Source organism: Balearica regulorum, chromosome 2 (genome assembly GCF_011004875.1).
Source record: "Balearica regulorum gibbericeps isolate bBalReg1 chromosome 2, bBalReg1.pri, whole genome shotgun sequence".
Taxonomy (NCBI): Eukaryota; Metazoa; Chordata; class Aves; order Gruiformes; family Gruidae; genus Balearica; species Balearica regulorum.
The window spans coordinates 144,280,372-144,307,827 of NC_046185.1; the positions used below are offsets into that span (position 1 = coordinate 144,280,372).

General features: G+C 40.5%; 1 protein-coding gene across 4 annotated transcripts in view; it reads right to left on the reverse strand.

Annotated features, from left to right (window-relative positions):
• Positions 1-7,253: 7,253 nt before the first annotated feature.
• The window catches only part of ADAM22 (ADAM metallopeptidase domain 22), a 135,738-nt gene continuing 115,535 nt past the window's right edge, over positions 7,254-27,456 (reverse strand). For 2 of the 4 annotated variants that reach the window (XM_075746243.1, XM_075746241.1), the window contains 5 exons: positions 25,356-25,456; positions 24,713-24,779; positions 19,323-19,409; positions 11,410-11,533; positions 9,905-10,074 (listed from right to left, as the gene is read on the reverse strand). In XM_075746243.1, the coding sequence (XP_075602358.1) occupies positions 10,054-10,074; positions 11,410-11,533; positions 19,323-19,409; positions 24,713-24,779; positions 25,356-25,456 (400 nt within the window). In that variant the 3' untranslated portion in view covers positions 9,905-10,053. Of the gene's footprint in view, positions 10,075-11,409; positions 11,534-19,322; positions 19,410-21,517; positions 21,629-24,712; positions 24,780-25,355; positions 25,457-27,456 lie in introns of all 4 variants that reach the window. The other 2 variants (XM_075746244.1, XM_075746242.1) reach the window with 2 other exon arrangements.

The following is a 27,456-nucleotide window of genomic DNA, read 5'->3' on the forward strand; positions in this document are numbered from 1 at the left end:
CTTGCAATTCACTATGTATAACTCAAATTATGCAGATAGTAAGTTTTTATGTAATATGTTTACTTTTTTCCTGTGATTCACTAAAATCAGTTCCTGGAGCACAACTTACTTTTTCTGTCTTAAACAGTATCATGTGTATGACATGACACGTATTCTTTTGTCTTTGACAGCGTAAGACAGATGTACAAACTGAAAGAGCTTTTGGAATGGTCATTTTACGCTGGTCTGTTAAAACATCACTAAGTTTAAGCTGCTTATTTTGACAGCCTGTGACACCACGCACTGAGTGCAAGACTACCTGTTAGAACTTCTCATAAGCAGGGATGCGACAAAACATAGCAGAGACGTCTTCTAGCAGCGTGCTCTTGGTACAGGGGGCTTTTGTTCCAGTAAGATTCTTGCTCTGCTTGTGTCGCTATATAAAACACTTTTAAACATACAAAAACTATGCTGTGTCAGTTTATACACTAACTTACCCTTTAACAATGAACTTCTAAGCTGTCAGACTTCAGTTATGTGTAAATTGTTTCTGTCTCCTCCATTTTAAACCCAAACAAGCGGCATCCTGGCCCTATGTGCCCAGCAACGTACAAGGGCCAAACCCACTTCAGAAAATTCTTGCCAGATTACTATTTCAGATCACAGCAGTAATTACCAATGCCGTAGAACTTACATGAAAGCAGATACAGAAAGGCACAAGACTTTGTTTTCCTGAGATTTTTCAAGGAAAAAAAGGTTTGATTGGTAATAGAAATAATACCAGAAAAGGGTTTGGGGTTTTTTTTTGGTTTGTTTGGTGGGGGGTGTTGGGGTTTTTTTGAGGGGAAGATTAGCATTGTATGGGAAGAGGGAGCAGCATAACTCTATGGAGGTAGTTCAGACTTTTTTTCCAATGAAATAAGTTAACAGAACTTTTTTAAATTTTGGTCACTTCTACCTACCACAGAGGAATTGATAGATGTTCTTTTGCTAGCCTTGTAAATGCAAAGAATGCCAGAAGAATGTTAAAAGGAGTACATTTCTTATATTAGTGGTTTAGAGCACTTTTGGAGAGGAGTCTTTGCACTAAGGAATGAAAGCAAAACTATGCATGCATGTGCATATATAGATACATATGTGTATATGTCACTGGACAAACAACAGAAATAATCCTTGGAGCAGAAATCTTGCTTGAATACTGTTTTATACCCTAGCTTGCTAAGAGTACTGTAAAATCCAGGTCTCTAGTTTCTGGGCTATAAATTCAAAGTTGACTGGTCTGACCTAAAGAAGCAACTAGTACTTCCTATTTAAATTCAGAATCCTTTGGCTATTGCTTCTAGATTCATTTCAGAAGCTAGTTCTCTTTCTGTCCTCAAAACTGAATTTTAAAGGCATAGACATGATTATACTTCCACATTCTGATAATTGTATGCTGTCATGCCAATTGTCACTGACATGGAATGCTACAGAAAGCATTTCTAACAAAATGACCAAAGTCCATAAAGGTTTGTTTGACTGAAGTAGCCAACATCAGTTCTGCTGTAGTTCAGAACTCCAACAGCTGACAAAGTTAGTAAACTGAGTGTGAAACAAAGGCTGTTCTTCCTGTAGGGTTTTGATTAGACCATTTTGCAAAAATACATCATCTTTACACTGTTAATTTCACCCTAAAAACTATGAGACATCTTTACCAAAAAGCTCATTACCCACACAGCATTTCTCTCCTACTTTTGCTTAATTGTGTTTCTGGTCTTGTACTGGATTTGGCTGGGCTGGAATTCATTTTCTTTGTAGCAGCCCACAGGGTGCTGTGCTTTAGCTTTGTCACTAAACTGGCATTGGTGACACACTGGTGTTTCAGCTGCTGCTGAGCAGCGCTTGCACAGCATCAAGGTCTTCTCCATTTCTCACTGTGACCCCAGTGAGTAGGCTGAGGGTGGGCTAGGGGCTAGGAGGGAAGGTGGTGGGGACAGCTGACCCAGATGGGATATGCCATGCCACATCATAGCGTCATGCTCAGCAATAAACCTGGGCAGGGGTGGGCAGGTCTCTCCAAAGTAGCTGTTGCTTGGGGACTGTTTGGGCACTGGTCTGCTGCTGGGAGGTGGTGAGGGAGTGCCTTTGCATGGCTTCTCCCCACTTCTCCCCCCCCCCCCCCCCTTGCTTATTAAGCTGTTTTGCCTTGGTCTGCAAATTTTTTTGCTTTTGCTTTTCCAATTCTTCACCCACCACAGGCCTGAAACTGCTACTGAAAGACTACATCAGGCAATAGTGAATATAACATTCTTGTAGATAAGTGTAACTTATGAAATGATCTCAGCCTCCACGGAAGTTCCATACTCCTATACAGGTATGAAGTTATACAATACATCATGAGAATTAATTGAAGAAATAATATGTGGGAGTAAAATTGTGCCTATAAATAAAAGCTTGGCTTGAAAAAGTGTTTAGCTTATTTGCATACTTGGAGAGTTTTTAGGGGGTGGGTAGGGTTTACTTTTTTTTTAGAGAGGCATAGCAGGTGTCTGGAGCAGTGAAAGAAGAGGACCAATAACAAACACTCCAGGAAGACTCAGGTCTTTCTGTTTATTTCCCCAGGCTGAATTACTGTTTTGGCACCAGCTAACGACTGGGCAGTGAAATGCTGCAAGAACAACAGTGTGAACCAATAGGGTTCTTTGCAGCGATCTTCTTGCAAACACAAAGTGGAGAAAACTGGAAAACAAATTGCTCCAAAACCAGGAACAATTTTAGCTTAGTCAAGAAATAATTGCTTTTTGTTCTCCATAAGGATTTAAAAAAATGATGGTATTCACAGGGACTGATAGGATAAATCATCTTTCATGTTGAGATATAAACTAAGATAATAAATACAGTTGCTGTCATCTAGCAAAAAAAAGCCACCTGAAATCTATGTGAAAATTGCTTCCCCATTAAGAGGAGATTCCATGGTCAATTTGAATATGCAAGTTAGCTGCTTTAGAGAAAGTTACCTGTAACTCAGAGTTCAGGGTTTCTCTTTCCCACAAGGCATACTGGGAAGGAGGCTTACATGATAGGAAGTGGAGTGATTGCTCTTGACTTTGTGCAAATAACTGGGCATAGTTGAGAATGTAGATATTTTTTCCTAGGATTCCCTCAGACATGCAAACCTAAGAGTAATTTTAGATTTGCCTTGAGAACAGTAGGAACCTAAGACAAAGATGGAGAAGCTTACGGGATCATTTTCAACCCTGGAATTTGAATAACATCTGTAGCCTATTAAAAATAGCATCTGTATTCTATTATTTAGCCATTAGCCTTTATTTCCCCCATGTGTGCAGCTTTTTTTTTTTTACAGAGACCTATAACCAGGAAGTGCTGAATGTAAGGACTTCTGAGAAAAAAATACACATGACGGTCTGTGTCATTGAAAGTCACTTTACTGATGTTACAATATGTTAGTAACATTGAAAACCACAGGCATTTGTATTAAATACTCTCATAGAAGTGGATACTGTGATGCTGTTTGTTATTAAAAGTGAGCAGGAATTTAGAACCCCAAATTACAATTATTTGATTTTTTATAAAAAGCAACATTTTGTTTAGCTACATGAAAGCCAGATTCATTCACTTCAACAGCCCAATGCCTGTAATGTTTATGACAAAAAATATCACACTCAAAGCTAGAAAGTTGTCAATGGCAACGCTTCATTTTGGTGTTGGTCAAAATCTTATGTTTCTATTACATCAGGTATGATCTTTAAAGGATTTTAACTAGCAAAGACAACAATACGGTATACATTGGTTGTTTTTGCTAATACTAGCCCAGCCTCAGTGGTGAAACACGATTCTCCTTGCCTCTCTAAATGTTTTACCAATAAGGGCTAGTATGAGTGAAAAAATAGATAGCACTTTTTTTTTACAGCAATGCCAAAAATAAACATTAGCACAAAATGAAGCTGGCAGAGCCAATTGGTATATACCACCCCAAAAGCCTTGCTGAAAGAACTGCTCATACTGTAAATAGTGTTTTCTCTAGCAGATTAAAAATTCTGTAATGCTTTGCTACTCTGAAAAAAAATATTTTGCATTTATGCAACAATAAAAATAATTACTGTATTCTATATAAAACACTACCTATTGTAATACATCTTTACCCTTAAGAAAAATCAGGTTATATATTCACAGTTTGAGTATGTTCTGGACTGTATTTCCAAGCATAAAATATGCAGCGTCTCTACACAGGCAGTGAGCAGGAATCCTTGTACCAATAATCAAAATAAATCAGCATTTACTGTTATACAGAGCCTTACGATATTGCATGATTAGCTGCTAGCACCACTATACTTACAAGGTCAGTCAGGCCTATATACAGAATTTCTAATGTGGTTGTAAAAATAGACTCTCCATGCTAAAGTTAGAATATATAAGGTCTTAAGGCCTCATGTTAAGATTTTTTTTTTTAACCAAAACTTTATTTTTTTTATTCAGAGGAATACAGAAAAAAAAAATAGCTTGTTGCTTTGACACTGTATGCTCTAGTAATTAAAAATGGCATAAGACATGTATACGTCTCCCTTAGAGAATGTGTTTCTTTTTAACTGCTCTGCTCTGCTCATTCCCCATTGTTCCTCATCTCATTCCAAGTTACAGTGCAACTACGGCCTGTCTATGTAGCAGAAATGTTTAAACAGCTTAAAGCTGGTTTAGCTAAAGTGATTTTGAAACTGGTGTAGATTGGATTTGAGAGACCTAAACCTACCAGACCTGGCTAGGTGAGCCAATGTTGAAGTCAGGTACAAAGTTTCTCAAGTGTGAGCAACCAACCACATTTCTGTGTTCTGAACTTGTTTTTACTGCTTGTTTTGGTTACTTGGCTGAGATGATAACATATTAATGTTGACTGTTGCAGCGCTTTTCTAGTTGCAGAAAATTGCTGTGGAATGACACGCTACCACCTGCTGGGTGTACGAGCTACTGGTTCCAAAGCTTGAGTTTACAGCAGCATCCGTACTTCAGGCACCAGAAATGTTCCTTGTAAGCTGACTTGGAAAATACTCGGGTCAAAGCAGTGTTTTTAGCATAGATGATAGGAAGTATTACTTAATTTCCTGTTGACATCACACTTACGAGCCCTGTCTATATTGCAGCTGTGTCTAGACATTCAGTTTCACCGGTTCCTTTTTTCCTGCTCTATTAGGATAATAGTATTGTGCACACAGGAATGTTACTTCACCATGCAGTCATGGGCCGACAAGCTGTACGTACGTGTGCAGTTTACTTATATTTGTCTTCAGCAAATCGGATCATAGTCAAATCCCATGTTGCTGATGTCTCATATGGTTTGGAAACCATGCAAATAGTGGCTCATCAGCTCAGCAGTCTGATGGATAATCCATTTTGGACAAAAAAAAAAAGGGCTTCAGTGGAGACCAGAATGCTCAAGCTCTTTAAAAATGAGGTAAATAACCTCGCACTATGGTTGATAACAGTGGCCCAAACAGTCTGCTAATGATACAGATACTCAAATTAACTTTGAGAAAGAAATGGATGATCTTCAGACTTGGTGCGAGAGAAAAAGGATGCAGCACAACAGTTAGGTTTCCAGACTTGGCCTTCAACAATGCCAGTGGATGAAAAAGACACAGGACAGCTGAGCCACCAAATGGTTTTACCAGTGCAAATTGCACATGAGACACAAGGCTCCATCACCTACACCGTAGCAAAAGCAGAATATGTATTAACAGCACCAGAAGGACCTTATCCAGGCCATGGTGTGGAAAGGTGACTGACAGCAGCTTTCTGATCTCAGCCAACCAACAGGAGAGGCTGTTAGCAGATGTAATCACCATTCGTGGAAGTGATTTTCAGTAGGAGCGGAAAGGGGGTGGAAGAGAAGGCAACAGGAGCTTGCCGACTTCTACACCAGCATGTGATAATTTCGCTTACAACAGCTAGGTGTGGGATGCGATGACGGAGCAAGTCCCAAGAGCTAACTTGTTATCCTGTAGGATTATGGAGTCTCATCATTCTGCACATTACACCCTATCCTATTCATTAATGAATTCATTAACGAAATGACTGCGAATTTGGTCAGAATTTGTAGTATATGCATGCCTGTAATAGTGTACGTACCTATTCTTAGCTCTGGTTTTGAAAACGGTTGTCACATTGGTGTTGACCACTCAGTTCATTTAAAATCAGCAACAGGGATTCAGGTAAGAGGACTTAGTTACACAAGCTATTGACCCAATCTTTCCAGTTTTAAGTCAGGCTACAGCTCAAAGGTCCATCTGTTCATTAGCACAATCAAAATTATCTAATGAGTATAACAGCTTAGCAGGTTCAATATCTCATAAATCAGGAACTCTTAAATGATTCAGAAGTAGTTATCTTCAAAGTCAAGTCACACTTCAAATCAGGTAACTGGCAAGTAGTGACAAGTTCACAACTTGAACAAAGATAGGCTGTATAAAATTAACAGCCTCCTTAAAACTACTTATTTAAATGAAACTATATGTAAATTATCAATCATCATAGCCATTTCTGGTATATTGCCCAAGTATATTCACTAAAAGTCTATATAGTATGGGTACTGAAGTTCTTATGTCATCAAATCCAGAATTAGCAGCTAAATTTTTACTTGTTAAACTGCAGCATTGTTGTGCAGCATTATTATTTGGATACGATCTCTATTTTCCAGTCTTCATCAGTTAGTCACATTCATTTTATTTTAAATTATACAAGATTCTTCTCCCGCATTGAAATACGTAACACTAAAGCACAGCTCATCCTGCAGGTCCTATGCTCATATGGACAATTACTTCTATTTGAGAAGAACCAATAATGTCCCTACTTCCACAGGCATCTACAGCATAGCTGTCATTAATTAGTTCATTTATTAAAATAAAAACAAAAGTATGAGTCTCAATGAGTCAAAATGACTGAGCTATCTTACTGACAAGTACTCTATGTTAGACTGGATGAGGTATTACGCGGCAATTTATATTGCTATTGCCAGTGCAACTAACTACAGTGGATAAAAATACTTGCGATCTTCAAGGTTATTAACCTTGGCAGGTTCCCAACACACTAAAAGTAGGAACACACCGGATGTAGGCAAACAACTTCTCTCTGACCCCCACTGGCTTTGGAAGCTCACGCAGCCCTGCCAGTTCAGGTTTTGTGCAATGACAAGGGCTCCAAGTTACCAACCTGATGCAAAATTCCCTGCAGAATTCTGCAAAAACCAAAGTCCTGTGATGTTCTCACTCTAGACCATCAAAGTGAAAGTCAATATTTATTTAACTTAAACTTAGTGCTCATAACTAGACTCCCAGTCACTAGGTATCTCCAGATGTGAAAGTGACCGTTAAAGTTACACCACACACATAACTGTATCATCATATGCTACAAATGAATTATACCAAAACAAGAGAGAAGCTGAAAGTACATACAACATTGAAAATACAGTCAGGAGAGCCATTTGTTTGCAAAACAAGAAGCTGTGCACATTACACAAAGAGCCAGTATGTTACATCCAGTTCAGTCTGCCAAATCTTGCTGCTTCTTGATAAGGCAAAATGGAAAGGGAAGAGTAAACAGTGGTAAACATAAAATACATGGGATTATTCAAAATTACATGCCAGTTTGTATCCAAACCAAATACCATGAAAGGCACATGATGAACAGTCCAGTTACTGAAGACAAGATACTAATATGTGAGGGAAAAACAGCTTCAGAGTAACATAGAGGCTATCGGGTTAGCATAATGTCCTAATGTGGGTGAACTCCTTGAGGGTCCTGCTCAAAGTCCAGTGAAATCAATAAAAGACACATTGATTTCAAGTGATTATGGCTCAGGCCCCAATTTCATAAGCTATATGCTACAAACTATCTTTAATCCTGTTACCTACACTCAAAGTAAATCTTTGCAAAAAATATTCTTCAGTGCTGACGGATACTTAGTCGTCACAAAAGTGCAGAATCTTTTCCTAAAACAATTACAAGTGACTGGCTCCTTCCAGATGGTCTGTCTGCATCCACTTGCACTCACTCATGTTTGTCTTTCTCCAAAATACTTACCAGAACCTGTTGACTGTGAAGGAAAATCATTTGAACTCCACGGCCAATATTTTGTCATAATCCAACACACAGCCTAATCATAAAATATAGTGTTTCTACAAATCTTACATACTTTACAGTTGCTGACATCTTCAAACATTTCTTAATTTAATCTTACATATATTTGCCTTTCTTGAGAGACTTAAAAGTTAAAAAAATATATTAAAAGGCTGCAAGTGTTGGGTTCACTTATTAAAGGAAATACAGGAAAGAGGTAGAAGATTCAGAAACACTGTAGATGTTCCCATTGCAATAATCTCTAATTGATCATAATGGCTGTTGGGCAAGGTATTCAACTGCACCACACAGAACTGGGTGTTTTATTCTGCAATGCTACTACCTGAAGCCAAGAATTAGTCAGTTTTGGAAAGCTGGAGAATTCTAAACTGATTTAATACGGTCCAGTTTTCTTACTGACTGAAAATTTCCAATCAAAGGACATTTGTTGTAAAACAACCTTTAGGAGTCTCAGGTGTTAGAAATCTAACTATCCACTCATATACAAGATTAACATCACGGTAAAGGATTTGTTCCCTCCTGCCACCCACCCCCACCCCCCGGGCCTGTTTTTTTAGGCTAAACTCACTTGTACTCAGTGTAATGCTCCAAAAATTTGTCAAGGGGGCTTCAGGGGCAGCGAACATAGCATTCAAGTGCATGGTAAAGGCAATTCCAGTAAGAAACAAAAATTAAAAGACAGCAATGAAACTGGCCACTTGCCCAGCACTGTTATTAGCTAGTGCAGTGAAATCGTTAGGCTTCTCCATAAGCTACACTTTGCCATCTAAAACAGTGTCTGAAATGCTCTGTCAAAAATACACAGCAACTCTCACCAGAAGGACTTGACATCACCACATCCTGAATTGACTACTTAGAGGTATTCCCACACATCCAGTAAGTTTGGACTGCACATTACTTAAAGACTCTTGTCTCTGTCGTCTGCCGAATCATTCTTGATTACACCTGTGAGAGCATACACCGGTCGTCTCACTGAACAACGGATTTTGGCTGGTTCCTCTTACGATGATTTAAAGCAAAGTGCTGCTGTACCGGTTTCTGCGGTCTACCATACAACTGAGATTGTCAGGACAGTATAAGATACTGAAAAGATAGTACAGATTTTGGTCAAACACCAGTTTCTGAGAGACACGGTTTTACAGTACGGTACTTTCTGTATTTCCAAAGTTGTCTGCTCGCAATATTAGAAAATTTGAAGTGTGATGATGTTAGTCATGACTGTTTCTTTAGGCATTTGGCAAAATACATTTATGTATAACAGCTATTTTTGACATTATCAAATTTTTACATATATACAATCTGTATATTGAGATTATAAACACATAAGGTAAAAAAAAAAAAGATATAATCCTTGTTTGTTTGACATTTGTGTCAAATAGTTGCCTTTCAAAGCTTGAAATCCTGTCACAAAAAAATCCTATATTTCTTACTCCTGCATGCTAATTTCTACTACAGTATGTTGTTTATCCCTTAAATGTGGAAAGTAAAGAACACAAGGTTCATGCATACAGCATACAAGTTTACATCGGCTGGGCTCTCCAGGAGGCGCGGTCCCAGTTCCACTCTGGTCTGACTCAGGACTGCATTAAACCAGAGAAAAACCTCTCTTACGTGGGACTGGCAAACAGACTGCAGTTGGGATTCTAGGTGAGTGTATCTGTCATCATGCGGAATAGCCTTGTCACATCCGGGCTAATTATCCCCTGTTAATCGTTATGATTTTGGTTGTTCATCAAATCCATAAAATACTAGTCAACACAAAAGAAAGAAAAAAAAAGACTGCTTTTTTCCTTTCCAGATGAGAGGAGGTTCTCACTGTGATCATGGGCATCTCTTGATCTTTTGAGTTGTCTGAAGAGCAGATAAATGTGCAACGACTCAGTGATGCTGAGTTTCTATAAAATTCGAAGTAAACAGTTCTGATGTCATCCCAGGAAAACAGTGCAGCTAAATGGACGTCTCCCATAGCTGGAGAGGGGGAAAAGGAACACAAACACACACTTAACACCAAGATAAAACAGATGTTACCCAAACAGTGTGAGGAGCTTGTTTGGGGAACTGCATCTACATCGCTTGGGTCACCAAGGCTATGCTCTTGGTCTCCTCCGGCCTCTGGTGGGTACCTGTTCAGACCACAAAGTCAGCAGTCTCAAGCGTTTCAGCATGACTTGCAGTCGGCACAGTAAATGTCCATGGCTGAGAGTGCAGAGTTTGAAGGAAAAATGTCAGCGTAGAATCAACTTGGTATCAGACAGATTTTACCTTACAGTTACACTGACTAGCATGGGCATCATTTCCAACTCTTTTCTGCCTAACTCTGCTCAGGGCAGCTTGAATTTCTGCCGTGGGTTTGAGCTGGTGCCAAGGCAGCTCCGGGGCTGAGATACATCAGTGCAGCCCTTCCTCCAAGCTGCGCTGCTCCACACGCGCATGGGAGGTCCTGCGCTGCCCCGCACACAACTTTCTGCCTGGAGCAAGGAGGGGGTAGCAGCATGCAGGTCCCTTCGGCAGCGCTCCAAGCCTTTTCTTTGGAAAAAAAGGACAGAAAGCAGAGATGGGAATCTCATCTACATCAGGAACATGAACTAAAGCTATCACAAGTAAAACTCCTACAGTAAATTTCAGAGGTTTTTTGCTTATTCAAGTATCTGCTATGTCTGAAATGACACGAAGCAATGGCTAGCGCTGCCTTTCGGCAGCAGCTGGAAATCTCTCCCTGTGGAGCAACATCACCATCCAAAGCACCTTCCAGCAGTTCCTGCCCACTCTGGGGGGCCAGGGTGGGCTCAGGGCACACGGCAGCAAAGTCCCACCAGGTCTGCAAGGGCTTGATACAAGCCCTCCACATCCTCCTTAACTGCAACATAGTCACCTTTTCCTAAAGCGGGAGAGCAGCTATCCCCCAGCCCGAGTGAGAGGTGCTAGCTGCATCAGCCCTCTGGAAGGGCTGAGAAGGGAGGAGAGCCAGACATGCTGCCTGCTCCAGGGCTGCCCGTGCTCCACAGCCCAAAGGCTGCCCCAGGCACACTCCCAGCTTGAAATAAGACAACTCGTGAAATCTGGGCTTCAGGGCAGGTTTAAGAGCAACCTGAAAAGATATCTGTAAACACAGCCACCAAGGCTGCCCTAATCTCTGCCAGAGGCTCAGCCTTCAGCAGCTGCTGGAGTTAAGGGTACGAAGGAAGTCCCACTGCTGCTCGCACTGTTAGTCAAAGATGCTGATCTACCACGCTTTCCTTTTGAAAAACTACCAGTAAATCAAGTCACTGACAAAATGCACAGACAGAGAAGAGGGCTACGTACCCTGGCACTTTGCCTGTTGGCTTTTTTTTCCTCATCAGGAAGAGGTGGCATCGGGTAAGGGTATTTTCTGCTGGAAGCAATAGATCCAGTGGACGAAGATGGAGACTTTGCAGGAGACAGTGTCCTGAGATGTTGAAACACACAAAATAAATGTGATGTCTTTGGGTCCCTGCACTGCAACAGCAACTGCCATTACTCTGAAGCTTGGTTCAGAACCAAGTATATAGCTTATTATTAGCTCAATATTGGGGGGATAAAATTGTTTGATCAGTAGTCTAATAATTTCATGATATGAATAAAGGTATTTATAGCTTTCAGGAACACTGGAAGAAAAAATAAAATTTCCTACTTCTTATTAGAATTGTATTGCATAACAAAAATTATTTCTTAAACTGTTTTATATGGTACTGTAATTAATCATTATAAAATTAAGAAACCAAATGTGCAATTGAATAAATACAGAACTAAAAGATAGACATGGGATTGTGAAGCCTAAATAGAAACAGTGATTGTATTATTACAAGCTGAACAATGTCTTCTGCCAGAGACTAAAAGGCAATTATCAGCATCTTTATGTATATCTTAGACATCTCCTATATTGATACAAACATAGCAAATAAATCTATTATTTTCTAACACAATAATTTACACAAATGCATGCACTTGGAGGCCAAACTGTTAGTTGTGAAGTAACAAAGGCATATACAAAGTGCTAATAACAAATTATTAGACATGCAAGCATCATACAGTGCATATTGTTCCAGCCAAAGAAAGAGTCTGATGAGAATATACAAAAATGGACTGATTAGTCAATGGCAATCAGCATTTCTGTACAAGGTGAGTAGAGTAAGCAGGAGCAAGTAAATGTTTGTATCACATGAAAGGCATTCTTTTCATGTCAATAAGGCAGCAGCACATTATTGACTGAAATTTTATACCCAAGAAAAAACTCTTATGCTTCTGAGATTCTGCACTTTTCCCACTTGAGAGGCTCCTATCAGGCTCTAAATCTGGGCAGAATAAAATGGAAAAAAACACCTCAAAGTAGAAAAACTGAGCTACCCTGGCCTTCTCATTCTGTTCTGCAGACTGAGGTCATTTTTCAAAGGAGGCCTCCCACTAGTGCAGGCACATCACCCAGACCTTCCCTGAGCACTGCTGCCTACTATCTTCTGAACTTCACGTGTCCCTGAAGATGGAAGGTTCCCCTCGGTTTCTACAGACAGGTCTTCCAAGCCCCTCAAACACAGCAGGGGGCTTGTGCTGTGCAGCCGTAGACCCCAGTGATGAGCACCATCACTGATACCACAGGAACCACCCCTGGCAGACAGCCCCACATCCCTGGCTCTGGGATTTGCGGGATCTAGAGAAGATTACAGACAAGGCAGGGACTGTTTTGTGTCTGGAATTGTTTTGTCTCTCTGTTATCTAAGTGACATTAATTTACCTTTAAATAATTATTCTTTTATTTTGAACTATTGTACCATTTTGTTGTGTCTGTAGCTCCCTACAACAGCACACTCTCTTGTCTCCCATACATAAAATGACTGATGGTATCCACGAGCAACAAGGTGTCAATGTCCAATCTGGCTCATGATGCTGTAATGCCTCATGCTGTACCTCCAAGTTCAACAGCCGTTGAAAGATTTAGGTTGGTACAATGTACACTGAAGAGTCTATCTTCAGCACATGCACTTTGATCACCCATTAAGATGAACTGGACATGAATGTTTTTAGGAAGAAAATTTTAAACAGCTACTGAAGTATAAAGCAAAGTGTTCATATGTCCAGCATCTCAGATCTGGGCACCAAAATGCACGTGCAACAAAACAGGTTTTTCTAAAATCCAGGGAGAGGTTCTCAACAATGCCCTGCCGTTCACTACCCATACAAGTCCTCTCATCTGCACCCACAGTTGGACTGATAAAGATCACTAATAAACTATGAGTGGATCTAGAATCAAAAAAAAAAGAAGAGGGGAAGATAAGGTGAGAAGATTTTATATATTATTAATAATCCAATTATTTACAGATTTTGCCCCACAGCTGCAGGAGGATTTAAAATCTTCATGTTTAAATTTATAATGATGCACCTGGAGATTAGAAGCAAGGAATTGAGGGGATGTTAGATCTGACTTGGCAAGCCCTATCTGAAAGCTGTTTATATATCGGTACCACAGCCAGGAGGTGGCACACAGAATGAAGGCATCTCCCATCCCTTGCACCACAGCCAGGCACAACATCACCTCCTGCACACCACAGGCTCTTCCCATGGGTTATTTTAGGCACCGCGAGAGAAGGCCATGATGAGAGGGAAAGCCATGACCAATATACTTGCCTGAGCAGCTGTTCCTGGAAGAAGCAATAGTCCCCTAAGTATGGGGAATCTTAAACATTTTCCCCGCACAGCAGGTCCTCTGACCAGATTCCCTAGCTGAGCCTGTAGCCAGGTAGCTTTGCACCACAACTCAAATACAATGCTGCCTTTTCAAAAGATTTTGAAGCCCGGACCTCCAGTGTAGCTGCCTACATTTCTTACTTCTCAACCCCGCTTCGTGTTGCCAGCTCACCTATGGTTTGCACACCTAACTGTTGTGCACAGTGCTGCTCACCTGCACGTGCAAAGCTACAGCCAAATACATCGAGAATGCAGTTGCACACTTAAAAGAAATGACCTTGCCCTCCCCTCACAGGCCCTTGCCCCTTATTTCTACTACACAGTTACGTGCTGGTTTTTGTCATCTTTAGTGCCATCTACTGAGACTGTAAAAACATATTACTATGCTCACTGATCTTAAGATGCATCTTGTGTGATTTTGGTGGTTTTGATCACTTTTCAGGTTCTGCCCTGCAATTGTGTATGTGCTGTGTATCCCAGATTTACATGTACTTTAAATGAGAAAAGGCCAGACCTGACCTTTCTCATTTACAGGATGGAAGATAGCATTCAGGGACACTTGCGGGTAATGCTGGGGTTAAAGGAAGGCAAAACTTTGCAGTTTGGTCAAGGGTGGGATCCATTTAGCTTTCACTGGAGTTTCAGTTCTCCTGCTATCACATCCATTAGCTTTCATGCCAAATCTTGTTTCCAGCCAAAACTTACACAAAAAACTAGGAAAGCAGACTGGGTTGCAGACTGCATTCTGCCCTGTACACGCCATGACAGTTTCAGAGGTATTACCACCAACCCCAAATAAAGCCATGCACTTCATCGCACCGCAAAAATTCTTATTCCTGACCAGAAAGCAAGATGTAGTGGCCACTTCATCTCCATCTTTCTGTTCTGGAACGCATGTTGTTGTCCTGGACCATGCTGGGATTCAGAACAAAGGGCTGTGGCAGCGGGAGGACATCTGCACGTGCTCTCCTGCAGCCAGGTGCCTGCCTGCTCTGCCTTCCTGTCACCTAAACCGGGAGAGCACTGGCCCACAACAGACAGTGTGAAATATGTCACCTGATCACACAACTAAACATCTTGTGACTTCGAGTGTCGTTTTAGCTGAACTCAAGGCAGTTGGCCTTGACAGATCTGAACTGTTCATAAGCTGTGCTTGATTCTTTTTCGCAGACTGAAATAATTTAATGAAATTCAATAAACATTCAACCTGGTGAAAGCGTTTCAAGCCCAAATGTAGACACCGTCAGCCTAACCTGACCTTTCCTGCCATGGGTTCAGCTCTTTGCAGGACATCATCAGCCTAAATTATCCTACATTAGGAAGTTGGGATCTTCACACTGATGTGGCTAAGCATTTTAAATGCAGTTCCTTTTAAAAACCACAGATCTGTGCAAGTTTCCTCAGAAAGTGCAGCAGCAGAGGCTTGGCTTGGCTCATGGGGGGCTGCAGAAGATGCAAAGGCTGTGGCTTGAGCCATCCATTTTAAGTGCTGCATAGCAATGCCCCAGAAGCAGGCACTCACACGCTTTGATGAGCTCTTCTCCCTAGCTCTTGAAATCCTGACCCTACTGACGTCAATAGGCAGTTTTATCATTGTCTGCCAACAATGCCAATATTTCTCTTTGGTTGTCATGGGGAAAACTTTTTTTTTTCCTTTAAGCGTGGTCTAAAGCTGCCTCAGTGAGAGCAGGGAGCTAAAGGCTGGTCATGGCTCTGGCCTCAGCTGGATGCTCACAGAGGAAGGCAATGGGCCTGGCAGAGCAGCAGAGCTAACTCCAGTTAATGATCAGCTGAGGAGGAGCTCAGAAGAAATCGAGGAAGAAGACAGCAAGAACACCAAAGCACATTAAAAATAGGAGGGAAATGATAGCCTGTTGTCTCCTGCCTCCCATGCCCCTTGCCAGTGCCCTTCTGATACGGGGTAGCCATTTTCCTTCTGGGTATACGTCCTGGGTCTCCATCTCAAAAACCCATTTTCTTTGTAAACTACTTTTCTATTTAAACAACTCCCATGGAATCTAAGATAATGTAAATATTTGCATTAAATCAAACGTAGGCAGCTCAGTACTTCAGTAGGTGCCTTCTAGTCTTTTTTTTTGTCTATAATTATCTACAGAAATTCCACATTATGGAATTCTGACAGTTTATTTTCTGATACCACCATGGTTCCTGAGTCTTTTAAGATTCAGTGAGGATTCTGAGTAATCCTTAACCATATTTCGTAAGGTCAGTCTATGCAGTAGCCACTGTAATTAGCAGTAACAAAATAAGCAGTAGTATCACGCTGGTAAAACAGCACACCTTGTAACAAAGATGAAATCAGGGAAAGGTTTCCTGCCTGGGTTTATTGCTGGGATTACACAGCTATGGCTTGGCACATAAAATTAAAATCTGGCCTATACTTGGAGCAGGAAAGTAAGATTTTTCTTTACAGATCTTATTTTCTTACTGAAGGGAATCCCACAGCTGGGAGCTTTCAGGCACCAGAGACACCAGTTATTATTATCATTATCATTAATAAAAAGTAATTATATAGAAATACCCATTAGATTTGTAGACTAGGAAAAAAATTAGTAACTAGGACACCAGGTGACAGAGAGAAATTTTGATCTATACAGATTTTTTTAACCTGATGGAGAAAATCTTTGTGATACCTAATATCTCCATTTTCTGAAAATCTGCATCATTCCTAGGAATTGTAGGAAGCATATTTGTCTTTTTTTGGTAATTCTACTTCAACTCTACAGGCAACAGCATGAGTCGTCAACACATTATTCCTAAAGCTACAGGGTGACAAGCAAAACAGCAGTGTTACTTTCAGGCTGTCTTTAAAAGAAAAGACAAACATTAGCAACAAAAATACTACTCAGCTATTACCTGGTATAAATATCCTGTCCTGGGCTATGATTCCTAAAATGTGGTATCAGCTGGACAGTCTGACTTTAGCCTGACTTTCTGGTTCATCAAACAAGATTTGTTTTGTTTTGTTCGTGAATTACTTCACAGGCTCAAAGCCCAGCCGTATGATGTTCAGACACACCATTCTTATGACCAGTATTTTCCTGTCCATGACAGATTAACTAAAATTGGCCGAGTTTTGAGGAGAAACTGTTCAGTGCAACCTCTCATAAGCCCATTACAACTCATCCCAGGAGAAAATTTGATCCTTTGCCTTCCATAATATGCCTGCAGAATACTTCCCCATGGTTACCTCAATTAATTAGGACATACAGGTTTCTAAATTTATTCTAGTTTCACTCTCATTTCTAAAGATACTGCTGCAGGCAGTCATTAGTAAGCCACTACGGTGTAAAATTTTTAGTTTACGTTTCATCTCTGCTGATACACACCCCTTGAAACTCACATGGGTCAGCTTAATCTTCATCTCCAGGCAAAACAATGCTTGGTTTATCTCAAATACAATTAGAAATGTGACTCATTCAGTGCAACATTTGAAGACCCTCAGGGGCTGGGAATGCTCCCATCAATTTAATCTAGTTACTAAATCAAGATATACTGATACTAAAAGATGAAAACCAAATTAAGAGTATCCACACAGGAACTTAAACCTGTTTAACTAAACCAATTAAACTAACATATTTTAAACTAGTGCTATCTTCATATTTCATCAATGTCTTTGTTTATTGCAACCACAGGGCTTCTGATACAAACACCCTCAAGGACAGTTACCAGGTTAGATTACAGTGAGTGATGGCCTTGCCTGAACAACAAAGGTCCAGAGGGTATTTTTAGGAAAAGGTTTGCTAATAAAAACACACCTCATTTCTAGTGTGAGCTTGCCTAATTTCACCTTCCAGTGACTTTTGGTCATTATCAGTCTCAGTCTGCTAGTCTAAAGGATTTCCCACAAAGGTTTTGCTCCATATGCAGCTATATGGATTTTATGATCAGATAAGCATTTAGCTGCTCCATTAAACTGAACAGCTTGAGACCCTGCAGTCTCTTCCAAGGTTTGTCAGGGCTTAAACCTTCCTGTTTCTTGAACATGCTTGTTGAACTGCGGACACCAGAACTGGACCTTGTATCCCAACAGTAAAACCAGCAATGGTAAAACTACCAGACTCACAATACGTGCCTGAATGTCCGAGCACCAACACAGAGACCTGGCTGATATTGTCTGCAAAATCACAACATCCTCCCTAAACCTTGGATTCTTCTGTCAGGGATTTTCACTTCTTGTTCAGGACTGAGATCAGGACTGGCAGGTTTAAATTTACCTTGTTTGCCCTATTTGTCCATTAGAAAGCCCTTCTGCAACTTACTCTGTGGTTTAAGAGTTCTTGAAAGCAAACACAAATGGTTTGAAATGTGACAATTTTATGCTCTTTTAAGACTGTGTGACATTTTTAGTTCTTAAAATGACTAAATCCCCACTCTGCCATTTAATATCTGCCAGTGCTACTATTGGAATGGAAGTGGTTTCATTAGCATCCTCTGATACAACTCCAACATGCCTTTTTCTCAAATACACACTGGACATACTTAGTGAATGTTTCTGCCCTTTTGCACTATTATTAGGTCTACTAATGTACCAAAATCATTGTTAAGATTCTATTTACTCGTTCTTACCCTCCCTCACTGTTTTGGCTAAAGATTTTGCTTTTTATTGTTTTTCTTTATGTTTCTGTAATTCTTGTTTCAGCTTCATTTTTGACATGTTAACTTACAGCTTCATCAATTTCTTTCATGTTTTATATTATTTGTCATAAATTGTCGTCTTCTCTCCTATGCTAGTTGATTTTTTTCAGCTGATGCAAACTTCTGTCTCAGCTGTGGGACTGTGTCTTTTGGGAATCTACTAAAATGTTTTCAGTCTCCTGATTCATGTACAACAGGGACGCCAGCCTCATGCATGCTTCTTCTCTTTAACTTGGAATATAGCAAATACTACACACTTTCCCCTCTCAAAAACAAGTGATATCTTTGGTTGAACCCTACACTCACTTGTAACAGATTCATTAGTGGTTTAATAAATAGAGCACAAAGTATATTCTCATACATGTAATGTTCCAATTACAGTATATTAATTATTTCATTGTATGCTGAGGGTAAAATACCACTACTTTTTATTCTTTTTTCACTTAAATTTCAGTATGCACTATATAAGACAGTGGGTAGAGTCAATGTGTTATGAAACCATTTGTTTCAGTAAATTACATTCTATTTAAGTTAATACTACTTTATTAGTGATAAACATGTCTCATGCCCATAAAACACTACTCGGCATAAAATGATGAGAAAGCTACTACAAGCTATAGATGATGGTGGGAACGCATGCACTACACACACCCTTTTCAATGGCTTCATTAAAACATTCAGAAAAAGAATTGTAAATCGCACATGAAGCCAAAAACAGACATCAAAATGCAGCAAAAGAAGAGGGGCCCTTTGCACCTACAGTGACTTGTATTGATTTATACAAGGTAGGAGTCCCAAGATATTTGTATATGCTGGAACAGCTCTTAAAAATGATATAGAATTAATTTACAAAATACCTAAAGTATGGTCCTTCAGTGTTTTTATTCACATCTTCTACCCACTTAGCTACATTATATTCTCTTTTGAACCATGGGTTTAAATACCTGCAGAAAGCAATGGAAGGAACAGAGAAAGCAGAAGAACAAGAATAGAAAATCTGAGAACACACAGCACAAGCTTAGCAAGGATGTCTTCATCCCCAAAATGCAAGTGAATATGGCAAATAAATCAGTATGGATGTTGGGTGAGGACTAGGCAACGTGTACAACTGCATGAGAAAATCTGACCTACAACAAGACTCATATGTTTGATTAAACTGGAAACTCTTTGGGATGCATCATTCATTTAATTTCTTAAGGGTAAAATTCACTCCTATGCAGAGGGCCAGCATTAAGCTCATGGTTTGAACTCCTCTCATGATCTCAGAATAAGGATGAAGGCGCATTTTGGTTCCAGTCCTGCAGTTTGTTGAAGATGCACGTTTGCACCCATCCAGAATAAATTGCAAGATAATAGCTTAATGAGCACAGAAACCTAGGCTTGGCCCTTTCTACAGGAATGAATTTCAGCCTCGGGGAGTTAAAGGGCTTGAATTGTTTGCCACTACAGTGGCAATTTTTACACTTATGTAAAAATAACCCTCTGATTTTTCAATGATCATTGAATTTGGTAGGACCACAAGAAGTTTTAATGGAGGTGGGCTGCAGAGTTATCTCACATTTTACAGAAGTAATCTTGATACCAAAACCACACTTTTTTGGGAAAAAAAGTCTGAGCAGCATTTTCATATTAGTTACATGACAATTATGAAATAAAGACGGTGTTATCTGACAGTAATATTGCCAGGGAAGAAGAAATTTTTTTGTAACTGGTTTCTCAGCCCCCAATTACAAGATTAGCGAATTCCTCCGCCTCTGTCATGTTAAGAAAAAAGGACAATGTAGAAACAGGAGTCTGCCTAGTCCAATTTAAAATCTGTTCTTGTTGTGTAAGAATGGCAACAGTTTAACAATTATTTGTGATCATCACCTTTATATAATAGAGACTAGCACACTCTGAAATAGGAAACATTGTAACCAAGGAAAAAGGGAAAGAAAATTCCTTTTTAAGTTATTTTTTATATTTCTGGGCCAGTTCTCACCACCATTGTTCATAAAGTGACTCCAATGACCTCACACATGGGAACAGGCCCCACAAGGGATTGCTCAGATGAGTAAAGGTTGGACCAGATCATGTTGTTCAACCCCAACCATATTTCAAAACCACGTTGATGACAACAGCGGCAGCACTTTTTCAACTTCTTTTGCTCCTTTTTTGCTCTGGAACTTCTCCTCCCCGCCCTGCGCAAGCACAGCCACAGCCCTCAGAAAGTACTCGCCCTCAGCCACAAGTGCTTCTAAGTAGCTTCCTCAGCTCGCTTATTTATCAGGAATCAGGAGTGCTTTATGCTTTCCAGCTTGGGCTCGTAGAGAAAGAAAACATCAAAAGTGGTGGTGCAGCAACAGATGAACCGCAAGTGAAGCAACAGGCTGACGCCAGCATCACCAGGAACTAATTAAATTCTGCTTTAGCTTTAATTGTAGGTGAGACTGCACATTTTCTTGGACTTGCTGCAGTACTTTTGACTTGCTTTTTTTCATTTGAAAGGGTCTTTTGGCAACCATGAAACACTCCCAATCTGGCTTCCTGTATTAGAAAAGAAAGCGTAATGTGGTATCAAAGCATGCAGTTGTTACACAACGGTGTTGCAGGGTTTCCTGGGTCTGGTTGTATTACAGACCGTTGTTCACCACCTCAATTCATCTGTTACAGAAAGGTTAAACTCGAGTGACTGCACACCACTTTGTGATACCATTAGAAAGTTCTCAGGTTGATTCTCCTGGCCACATGTTCGTTAGTGATGGCCAGAATCTGCATTTTCTTTGAGTGAGAAATTTCACTTTAAAACACAGGTGTCCTTACATGTAAGCCTACAGCTAGACTAATGGCTCGATTTGGCTTGTAGCGCAACATGCAACAAGGCAAAAGACCTGGGCTCAAAGTACTCGTATTCCTCAGGCTGGCGAGGAGGAAGGTTAGCTAGCGCTGCATCAGCAGGAGCACCTCCAAGCAGTCACAGTGTTTTGCCACATGGAAACTATTGTATACTGAGGGAAGGGACTTTTCACGGAATAAAATGGCAGCCCAGAATGCAGGGGCAGGCGAGACTGACCTGTGATCCCGACTCCCTGTTTGGGGGTGGTCAGAACCCCCTGGGCTTATGCCTTGGGCCGGGATTTGGTGGGCGAGAGAAAGCCCAGGCTCAGATGCATGGGTTACCCTGCTGCAAAAAGACAATATATAATAGAAAGTCTAAGCCAAAGATGTTTGTATCAGTTATAACAACGAGGAAGACAAACGCTTATAGGAAAAGCAGTGCAAATTAACAAAGGTCAGAATTGCTATTTGGCAAAACGCATGTTCACTGGGACCTGTTTTAACACAAGCTCCCAATTAGACTGTCAGCTTATTCAGAAAACTCTCATTATCATTCCTGGATAACTCTAATTGATTTTAACAGAAAACTTGTTTTATCAGGCCATTTCCTCAACCCTGTTTGTGAAAAAGCTGCAGAAACATTTGGCCTGTTGGCATTCCTTGCATGTGAACTGAACCATCTGCGTTTAGTAAAGAACACGAATCTTGTGGTAAATCATCTAGAAACAATCAAAAACATCCCAAAGAGCTTTAGCAGTCTCCATAGAGTTATACCCTTACCAGAAGCCTTGTTCATGTATCTGTTAGGTACAAGAGGTCGCACAAAGGTGTAAGCAGTACATTTTTCAGGAACCACCCAAAGTGCTTGCAACTCTCCTGTCAGTGCTGCTCATGAGGGCTGCAGAGCTCAAACCTTGCTCAGTGCTTAAGAAATTTTGCCTAAATGATTAATGGTACGAGTCTCCATCTGATGTTTGGCTGTGTACAAAAAACCCTTGTGCAGCATACGTGCAGTTACTGAAGAGTCGTGTATGTCAAATACTTTCGTAGGCACTTACTTAATAAAATAAATTTAATTCTGCACAAGACATGGCACAAATGAACACAATTTTCTCATGGTTAACTACACTGTCTCTACTACTAACAGGAGACCAACAGTGTTACCCCTTTTCTTCCATCTCAACAAGTATGCTTCACTGAACTCACAGCGGCCACACAGGTAGACTTTCCAAATGCAATCCAGTCTGTTTCAGAACAGACTTCAATATTCTTGTATATTTCCCAGAGAAGATAAATTTGTCTGGGAAAAGCCTTCATGTATTCTGAGGCATCCTCAAAGCAGCTGGCATTGCCTTTTACTTTCCTAAATGAGCAAATTCTGGCCACGGTTAGATCATTCTCAGTCAATTTTCTCTGCTCACAAAGGACGCTATCTTTCTAAGTAGAGCTACTGTGCACCCTCAGCAATTCTCTCCGTTCCCCACCAAACTGGCAGAGCACGCAGATCATTCAGTGGGAGCTCTCTCTCCAAGGGGTGACAGGCTTGCCAAGGAGACTTGGACAAGCCACGCAGTCTCATGCAATCCAGGACAGACCTCATCAAGAGAAAGAGCATCTTCCTGCCAGGCAGGTACCTCCCAGAAACACACACACAGTGCTTCATCCTTAACAGGCTGCTGCACAGCCCTTGGGGAAGTACAAGCCTCCTCCCTCTAGCACCAGGGCTGCTGCTGGGTTGAGAGACCATAACAAGCAGCAAGAAGGAAAGCAGAGAATTGGGTGGAAATTCAGGGGTACCTTTAAAAGAGAAAAAAAACTACAGGGGAAAAAAATTTCCAACTTGCACTCTGTCTATCCACTTATTTAGTGCTCCAAAGTTCTCAGAGCAAATGTATAATACACGAGCTGAGCAGCACAGAGGAAAAAATATGCCCATTGGGGTTTTTTTGCTTTTACTGAAAACAAAACTCTACCCATGCAGTTTCATTCACTCTAGGCTAAAATAAGCTGGTCTGTTTTCATTCTTTATGGACCAATTCAGCCCCAGTGTACACCTTTGCTGAATGATGGTATCATTAATTTAAATTTTCTTAACGTATTTTGTTTAAAAATACAATTGGAAAATGAAGGAAAGCAGAGGACAAGTTTCTAAATAAGAATGTGCAATCTCATTTGTATACTTGGCAGTTTGGTCAGACTAATTTTGCTTTTATCAAACTGTCTCATGCAAGGAGAAAAGAAAACGAGCAAAATAACGTTCCAGTAAGAGTTTATCAGCACAAAGACCAAGAGCACAGGGGCACTTGACAAACTCCTCCAAGGGATCTGGGGTTAAAATTTCTAGTTCCATGTTGCCATTTTGACCATGCAATGTTATAATTGCAATGTGCATCAAAGTATTATTTCTGTAACATGTAACAGAGAGTCTTCTCTTTGAACCTTTCTGAGCCTACTCACCTCAAGACAGCACACTGCAGGTGGAAGAAAAGTTTCAGAACAAACTCAAAATGCCCAAACCAAAGAAAGCAGGGCCCAGAGAGGAGTTAGCATTATTAGTTTCCAGCAGGGTTGGTATCAAGACCATTTGCCCAAGTTAGTACTAATGATATGGGGAAAGGGCACTGTGACCGCTACTGTGGTCAAGGAAGGGCTCATTCCCATGTGGCGTTAGTGCTGTAAGAGCAGGCCAGTGCTTGACAAGCCCACAGATTGTGTTTCCAGCCATCCACCATTCATTCGTGGAAGGAGCCTGAACCAGCAGGCTTAAGTACACAAGAAAAGTTCTTTCCCTATGGGGAATACCACACATACAGGCTCTTCAGTAAATGTAACCAGCGAATCAAATAGAAAGCAACTCTAAGCCACTGGAAAGCTCTGGGGATCAGTTGCTTGGTAAGGACTCTCATTATCCATTTATTGCAGGGCTAACTCAAACTGGCTGTTCAAGGCTTACAAGGATAAAGTCAGGGTACTCTCAAAGCAGACAAATACCTCTCCTAAAACCTCCAGGCACGTACGCAGAGATACAAATCTCTAACTCTGCAATGGCCCAACCCAGGGTGAAGACAAAGGTAGGAAAGGGGTTATCAGAAATTCAGTATTGAACCAGGATACACTCAGCAATGGCAGTTTACTGTAGACAAAAGCCTGCAGTGATGGTGCAGGCTGCCACCATCATTGGGAATTGCTATGGGAACGACTGTGAGGAAGCCTACATAAAAAAGAAAATTGATAGTTAATTTTTAAAGAATACATAAAAAGAGGTTGAAATACATTAGCCAAACCATTTACCAGATTATCAGTCAGGAATCAGAATGGGCCACAGAGCAAAAATGCAGCTGTCTACTTTTCAGTACTCTTAATCTCCATCTACAAAACACAAATATGAAAACTGTACTTTTTGGCTTTGCTTTTATAAGTTCAGACTTACTCAGTTGAATTAGACCGTGGCCTAAATCTTTTGCCTCTGACTTTCTTTCTGTTTCCTCCTATATTACCTGAAAGAAATCAAAGGATAAAGACAGACGGTAAAACAACTTGAAACTCACCTGCATCTCATGCCAAACTGTGTACTCTTTTTGCATCCCCAGCAAAACAGTAATTACCTCATTAGTTTTAACCATTTAAAAGTCACAGGACAGTCCCTCTTGATTTACCTCAGACCAGGTAAACCTGACACTTAGATGATCTCTCTCTACTTTTTGCTGCAACTGTGCAGGGCAAAAAACTCCTTAATGCCAGCTTTCATTTGAGAAAATCACTACACTTCAAGAACACTAAACACTGCCTGATAAAATCACAAAAGCTGGTAAGAGTGAATAGATTTCTTCCTCTTTTTGATATTAGCTCACACAGGAGGAACGGCAGAAAATAGGTGTCATTTCTGTGTGACAAAGCATTATGCAAAAACAGTACTTGTGTAGGGTGCTGCTAAATCCCAATTCCAGGTTAATAACAATTAGCACACTTTTAAGGAGTCCTGCTGCTGTCCTAAGATCAGCTAAACTGTCAGTAGAGCAACAGTGGCCCAGAGGCTGGTTTTCACCGTGGCCAGCACAGAAATTCACACTTACCTTGCCAAGAATTACTCCTAGGCCTCCCATTTTCACAAATGTCTGAAATATGTTTTGTGTCTGGGATTCTTTCACTCCAGGAATGAGATAATCCATTTGACCTGGAACAGGAGGGCTCAGATGCAGTTATTGTTAAGGGTATTGTCTCACATCAATGTTAGCTCAGCAGTTCAGAGTCACGTTCCTGAGGCCAGTGACATAACACAGCCTAAGGTCTGTCTGCACTAGCAGAGCATCCAGGAATTCTGGTTAAACCCTGTGGTTACGCTTTGCCAGCTGTCCCTGCAGTGGTTCAGTGTGTCCACATTCAAGAGCCAGGCTTCAGCACTGCTTTCTCACACGTCTGCTGTGGAAAGCACGAACACCAGCGCACACCAGATTTCCTTTGGATTTGAAGCTCTGCCCCAATTCTTAGCTGGAAGATTCTCTTCCAACTGTGCTCATCTCAAAGTTTTTTTATCTCACAGTCAAGCACAGGCTGCCCACTCCCTCCTCGTGCTGGTGCAGGAAAGCCGGGACTGCTTCCCTCGCCCCACTGCTACCAGTCTCAGGGGTCCAGGAGTCTGTGATGAGCATCCTCCCACCCACAGCTGGTAGCTCCAGTGGAGTGGTAACTCTGCCTCATTTTTGCTAATTTTGAATTTTTATTATATTTTGTCAGCCAGTCACTGCAGTATATACTTCTAATGCTAAACTTGAAGCCAAAACCAGTCTTTTTATCTAGGTGCTTCGTGCAAACTAAACTTTTTCTTTACTCTTGTATTCCCTCTAAGAGCCAGAGATCTGTGTGGCAACATCCAACACAAGGGGTTTTGCAACAGGCTCCCTCCTGTTGAACTAGAGCAGCTGCTCAGCTGTTTGCCATGAGATCTATAATTATTTTTAAAACAGAAGAAAACAAGAGGAAGTTGAAAACTAGTCAGAAAGAAGTTTTGCCTAAAGGAACTATTTCTGTAGTTTGGATACTCTTGCATTTTTCAGTCTCTGCTTTCCTTGGAGGGTAGGCATCTGAGAGACGCTCTTCAGTTTCCAGAAGACCAGCCTAACCACAGCCACACTGAAGTAAGCCCAGGGTTTCATTAATTCAAACTTAATTACAGAATGAAAGGTCTAAGAACCAAGAGATCCACTGACAAATTTTTTAATCACTTTCTCCTCCTAAAGGTCTATTTTCAGGTTTGGAAATGTCTTGCTATATACTGGTTTCTGGCGTTTGCTATTTTACAATAGAAAGAGTTATCATAACGTTATGTCTTAATCCTTGAACATCCTCTGAATACCAACTAACACTTCATAGTGCTTTCCAGCATGGGGAAGCCCAGGCAGCTAATGGTCCAGTCACTCCAACATCTCCAAGAAATGCCATCCATATCTGCACACAGAGCAAATCAAAACCAGTTTGGAAGGCAGGAAATAGCACTCTGGGCATTCAAATGGAAGGACTATGTCAGCTCCACCACAATGTTAACGGAATATTTGTCAGACTTACTTTTCCAGACTTGACAGTGGCACAACATACCTGAACCGGTGGTGGGGAACAACAAAACTCTCTAGTACAGACAGACCTTAGAAACCATTAGCTATTTGGAACAAATAATAAACAGAGACACATGAAAGAAATGAAGTATGAAAAGAAATACAGATCTGAATGAAAGAAGAAACACATTAAATGACATTCATTTAAAAAGAAACTTTTTTCTTAACTGGTATTTGAACCTGCTTACACAAAGCTATAAAAACTTGCTTTCCCAAGATTTTTTTCAAAATTTTATCCAAATGAGAAAAGATTCTCCAACAAAAACAGTGCATCATTTAAGATTAACGCTTGCTCCCTGAAAAAAAATTACTTATCCACTCACACATCTAAAAAGCTGAATTTCAAAATTAGAAATCATTAATTAATCACTATGAATTGCATATAGGATCAAGCTGCTATACTCAAATAGCAAATGTCACTGCAAATGTATCCCTTCCATACATTTCTCTTTACTTTCTTTGAAATAACAACCAAAAAAAAATGGCTTCATCAGCTGCACAGTTATAGAGTGCTCAGTGAGACAAGAATTGAGAATTGCAGTTTTCTTATGAAGCAGTTGAGGAC